Raw genomic sequence first — 5,629 nt, 5'->3', positions numbered from 1 at the left:
TGCCCAGCCAGGCAGGGCTGCAGGCACCCCCAGGAGCCATTCCTCCTCATCCCTGGCTGTGTTTGGTTCCAAGAAGGCAGCAGGAGAGGTGTGACAAGGAGGGAGGAATGGGTGGGACATAGAGCCCCAGAATGTGAAAGGTGTCAGCAGGAAGGGTGGGAAGGAAAAGCTGAGGGCTGAGATGAGCAGAGGGGATGAGGTGCTGGTGGTGAATGGTCACCTGGGCTTTGGAAAGCACCTTCCTCACCTCTGGGGGAGCTGGTGGCACTGGGTACCCCATGCATGGTCCCATGTGAGGGGACAGTGAAGCGAACCCAAACAAGAAGCAAAGACTCATTCACAGAACAGGAACTGGGAGAGGGGCTGTGGCTTCATCCCTGAATATGCATCCTGAGAGCTCCTTATCAAGGGGTGCAGGGGTAGGCAAGGTTTGGTCCTCATTTTACTGTCAGACCATTGTGTTCCAGGAACTGATAATGAAGGTCAGAAGAGTCATTTGCCATGGTTACCAAAAACATAAATGAAAGCAAATGTCAAAAGTGGGCTGTGGGACCAAACTGAAGTGCCATTGAAACCCAGCTTGGGGGAGTTGCTCTCAAAAGACCCAGAGAAGTTAACAATCTTTCTGTAAATTTCAGAAGCTGGTCCAAGATGGCAACAACCAATTTCAATTTCAGGTTGCTGCTAAGTGGCTACTCCATATTCCAAATCTAATCTAGTTTGTACAAGACTTTTATTAAATTATAGAAAGCTGAAGTATTTACATTTAGGAAAAGTGTCTCTACTGTCTGTTGTTTCCTGAGTGACAAGAGCTATTATCAGATTTTCTGAGAGTTTTTGCTTGAGCAATAACCATATTTGTCCAGAAAAACAAAAAGTGATTAGATCAGCCCTCATGGTATCCTATTTGTTTTAGCAATTCTGTTGCAAAGTGAGGCATGTTAATCCATGCATGTATTCCAAACTCACATGAGTAAATCTGAAAGTGCCCCACAACTCCATGAAGCCCAGAACTGAGTCTGGACCAGGCTGGCTGTTATGGATTAACCCAAATCCCAGTGCTTCCAGCAGCAGCAGGAGGGCTGCAGGGCAGTGGCTGCCAGCTGCAGACAGACTCCAGGACACGCAGATGCTCTCCAGCAGAGGTGAAGTAACCACTGAGTATTAACCTCGAATATTTACAACTTCTTCTGTATGTTAACTATGAGTGTGGGAGCTAATAAAGTTGGGTGTGAGCCCCAGATATTTCAGGACTGCTCCACCCGGGCTGGAGCCAGGCTCACCAAGGTGCTCCCAGGGCCTTCCCCTGTCCCTGGGGGCTCTCTGCAGGCACATCCAGCAGTGGCATTGCCCTGCCCAGGGATGTCGGTGTTGTGTCTCCTGATGTTTGCCTGAGGATGTCCCACAGGGCACGGCCCCATCACCACCCCAGAGGGCTGGGCTAGGAGTGAGAGGGACTGGCTGGTGCCATCCTGGCCACCGTGTCTCTGGTGTGGAAAAGGCCTCAGGAAGCAAGGAAGGAGCTTTTATTCGACTTGTGTGCAGAAATGCCTGCAGGACCTAAAAACATGTGCCCAAACACAGCATCAGTGGCAGGAGCAGCGTGTCTGAGTGTCCCTCCCACACATCCCCTGGGCCTGTCCTCTGACAGTGATGACCCCCTCTGAATAAATGGTCCTTTCAGTTCCTTTTCCCTCCCTTGCCACTGAGACCCTGTCAATATTTTATGCCTCCAGTCAGAGGCAGCTGCCCAGCTTGGCACAGCTCGGTGCTCTTGAGCTAGCTCTGTGGGGGTTCTGGACCAGAGGGATGGGGGTTTCCAGGCTCCAGGAGCCATGAGAGGGAAGCAGGAGGTGATGAAGGCCAGGCAGCATCCCAGCCCACTGTCCTGAGTGCAGTGCCCAGCTCCAGTGCTCCCTCGACCTGCAGCTCCAGCCCGGGCTCTTCTCCCAACACCTCCTACTCCAAGGGGTGAACGAGTGTGTGCTCCCAAAACCCTCAGTGCTTTCCAGTCCCACCTGCCCCAAGATGCCTCTGCTCTTCATCCCTCTGTTCTGCAAGGCTGGGGGCGCATTTCCAGCGAGTCCATGACACCAGGGCAAGACATTTCCACACCAGGGACCAAATGGCCCAGGGAGGAAGAAGCTCAGGCTGTCCGTGCTGCTCAGGGCACATGAAACTCGTGCACCCCTCCTCTGCTGAGATCCATGGCCTTGGCTCCCTGCAGCTTAATCCAGGGGAGAACAAACCCCAAGTGCTTTAAATGGTGCACATCAAGTGTGTGGCACAGGAGGGCTGCCCTGTCCCGGGAAGGTGCGTGGAGACAAGGACGTGTGCTCTGAGAAGGTCCATGCCCACCACTGGCTCCTGCATTTTGGGGTGCATCACCCCAGAGCTGGCTGCATTTCAGCTGTGCTGCCTTGCTAGAGCCTTTAACTCATTTTGCCCTTGCTGTGGACCCCGGTATCCCTGTCCCCAGCAGTCTGTGAAGCCCAAGGGGCTGCTGATGCTTCGGGAACTCTGGTGAAGTTGGGGCAGAGTGGCATGGGGAGTGAGGACAGACCTGCAGACACTGGACACGCCGGATTAGCCTGAGCTCAGACTGAACCAACACCACGAGCAAGATAAGCATCTTGCTGGCCCTGCCCAGCACCTTGGAGGCTTCCCCGCCTCCCCTTTACCCCCGCCAGGGTTTCACCGTGCAGCCGCATAAATAGAGGTGCCGGGCGCGCTGTGGGGCAGGAGCGGGGACCGCAGCCCAGAGCCCGTCCCACCTGCCCGGCCACCCTGCAGGTAACCCGGGAACCTCGGGCACTGGGAACGGGCCAGGGCCAGCCTGGATCCCCAGAAGGGAGGGGGAGGATGGAGGTTTCCCCAGGAAATAGCGGGAGGCTGTTGATGCTGCTCAGTGCCAGACCCATGGCGCGGTTCTGCTGGAAATTGGCTCTGCCAAAGGTGCCCAGTTTCACTGCTGGGTGGGGTCAGATGTTTTGGCAATGGATGGGACTGAAGCTGATGTGGCTGAAGCTGGGGCAGCCAGGAGGGAGCTCTTGGCTTGGGGAAGGGAGATCCTTTCCAGCAGCAGCTTTTCCATGGGGAGCATGTCTGGGTTCTGTGCCAGTCCTCTGGGAACAGCAGTAAAATAACCACTGGATTAAAATGTGTGAATGAAAGGAAGGGGCAGAACAGTGAACTCCAGCAAAGATAAAGCAAGTCTAAGTAACTTAAACTAGCAAAAGCTTGCTTTAAAACCAGAAAACCTTGAAAGTATTATTATTTTTTTAAAATTATAATGGACAGAGTCCGTGCTTTCAAGTTTTTTCTTTATGGTTATGCAATTTGCAAATGTTTTTGTTGAAGAGATGTTAAGAAATTGTGAGTAGCTGCATGCCTGCAAGAGTAGGAAATTGGGGCTATCAAAGGGTGATGATATAAATGTAATCAAAGCATTGGGGCAATGGGAGAAGAGACCAGACCTGGAAGGACCCAATGCAGGAAGGAAGAAGGTGTATTGAATACAGCAGGACCTAAGGTCACTCAGACAGAGGGAAGGGATCCAAAAATGCACTTAAAGGAAAAACTGAATCTTGAAAAGATGAAAAAAAAAAGTCCTCAGCCTTTAAACAGGAGAAGGATTCAGCCTGGGCTGCCAGGTGCTGCACATCCAAGGTGTGAGTGGAGAAGGAGGAGGGAGCAGGCACAGGGAGGGAATTTCACACCAGGACTGACTCTGAAAACAGGCTGGCCAAAGAAATGGAGAAGGCAAAGAGCAGAGTCCCACAGGAATGCCCAACACTGGAAACATCTTCCTTAAGATAAAAAAGGTTTTGCTAGTAGAAACGAAGATGGAGTGACCCCCCTTGGCTTCCTTTGAAGGAGTGAGGTGGCTGGAAAAGGCAGGCAGTGAGTGGCACAGCAGGACAGGCTGGGAGCTGACACCCAGACCTGGTGCCTGGAGCAGCCACAGGACAAGCCACCAAAGCAGAGAGTGCTTCTTCACACCCTTCTTCTGTCCAGGCCTGAATGCCTTCTAGGATCAATTAATTAGTGATTTAAATGTCAATTATTAGCATCAACATGAGGGTGAACAAGGCCCATTCGCTTACTGAGCCAAAGCTCGGTGGGTGCTGCAGTGTGGGCTTAGCCTGGGTGCCCCAGGGTGGAGGACACCGTGGTGGAGCCAGGATGGGCTTTTGGGGATGAGAAATTCTGGTTTTGGCGCCGGGCAGCCGTGGGTGATCCAAACTCCAGCCACGAGCTTGTCAAGGACACAGGGCCGCGAGTGCCCAGGCCCGGTGTGACACCGCTCCCGTTTCCCCCATTTCCCCTCAGAATCATGGCTCTCCCCGGCGCCCTTCGCCTGTGGCTCGCCTGTCTCCTGCTCTGCAGCGCGGCCCCCAAACCCACCTGTGACCCCAGTGCCTGCGGCCCGTGTCCCGAGGGGGACCCTGAGGGGACAGCCAGCCCCGCTGCTGGGGGCTGCTGCCCGCCGTGCCCCCCGCCCTGCCCCTGCCCGCCCTACCTGCACGATGACTGCGACATGCAGGGCTTCTCCAGCGTCCCCGCCGGCCGCTCCTTCTACATCGACTTCGGCCGCAAGCTGTGCACCTGCGGGCCCGGCGGGGACATCGCCTGCACGCCGCTCTGCCCCAGCCCCGGGCCCGCCTGCCTCGCCCTGGGCAGCCCGCGGGCCGACGGCTGTCCCCAGTGTGTGTGCTACGACCAGGAGGAGATGGCCGTGCCCGCCGGCACCGTCACCATCCGCGGCTCGCAGAGCTGCAGCTGCCCCGAGCAGGGCGGACAGCTGCGCTGCACATCGGGCAGCCCCCGCTGAGGCTCCCGGCCCGGCTGCAGGAGAGCACCGCAGCCTCGCCGGCAGCAGAAGGCTTCCTGAGCTGGGGGGTGTCCTCGCTGAGAGGTTTCCAAGCGTCCTGGAGGATTTTGGGGGTTGTTGTGGGGAGGGGGAGATGCCAGGTTCTCTGGCGAGGTGTCTGGAGGGGTGAGCTTGCTTGGTTGTGAGGCTTGTTCCACAGGGCTTAAGCTGACTGCTGCTAGCGTGTAACTGGAGCAAACGCAGCTATTTATTTATTTGGAAGATGATTCTGCTTTTGTATGTGTTTGTGTTTATATAGGCTGTTTATATTAAACTCGCTCCTCCCAGGAGCATGGCTTTTTCTTCCTCTAATTCCATCGGGTTCCAAGTGGTGGGAACAAGATCAGAGGGCTGGCTGGCTGATGGGTTTTTTCTCTCCAATCTCTTCATGGGGTTGGAATAGGGGGGTTAGCACAGATCTGTATTCTTAGGAGGCAAACCCCTCTCCTGTGTCCATCCTCCAGAGCAAAGCCGTGACTCACATGAGGATGGCGGCAGTCAAGGCTCAGTCCTTCACAGCCCCCTTGATCTCACCCAGGGCTGACCCCATGGTCAGTCCCAGTTTGGCAGGAATGCCCCAAAGTGTGACTTTGTCTTCTGGATACGGACATAGGATACAGGAGAACCGCATCTTCTGAGTGCTTTGACATGTATAAACATGCACACACATAAATGAATGTATCTATGTATAAAACCTGTGTATATCTATGTATAAAACCCACAGCTTCATCAGGCTGTGCTATTAACACATGGTAA

At 54.6% G+C, this 5,629-nt stretch overlaps 1 protein-coding gene across 1 annotated transcript; it reads left to right on the top strand.

Moving 5' to 3' along the window:
- The first annotated feature begins 2,734 nt into the window (after positions 1-2,734).
- Positions 2,735-5,629, top strand: LOC131590596 (fibulin-2-like). Its single transcript, XM_058860808.1, has 2 exons — positions 2,735-2,793; positions 4,333-5,629. The coding sequence occupies exon 2, from the start codon at positions 4,337-4,339 to the stop codon at positions 4,832-4,834; it is 498 nt and encodes a 165-aa protein (XP_058716791.1). The 5' UTR covers positions 2,735-2,793; positions 4,333-4,336; the 3' UTR covers positions 4,835-5,629.

This window comes from Poecile atricapillus, chromosome 1, assembly GCF_030490865.1.
Source record: "Poecile atricapillus isolate bPoeAtr1 chromosome 1, bPoeAtr1.hap1, whole genome shotgun sequence".
Classification (NCBI taxonomy): domain Eukaryota; kingdom Metazoa; phylum Chordata; class Aves; order Passeriformes; family Paridae; genus Poecile; species Poecile atricapillus.
This window is presented reverse-complemented; position numbering and strand designations above follow the sequence as displayed.

Excerpts from the sequence above, each read along its gene's own strand:
- LOC131590596 (XM_058860808.1), top strand. The coding sequence starts at position 4,337 with ATGGCTCTCCCCGGCGCCCTTCGCCTGTGGCTCGCCTGTCTCCTGCTC.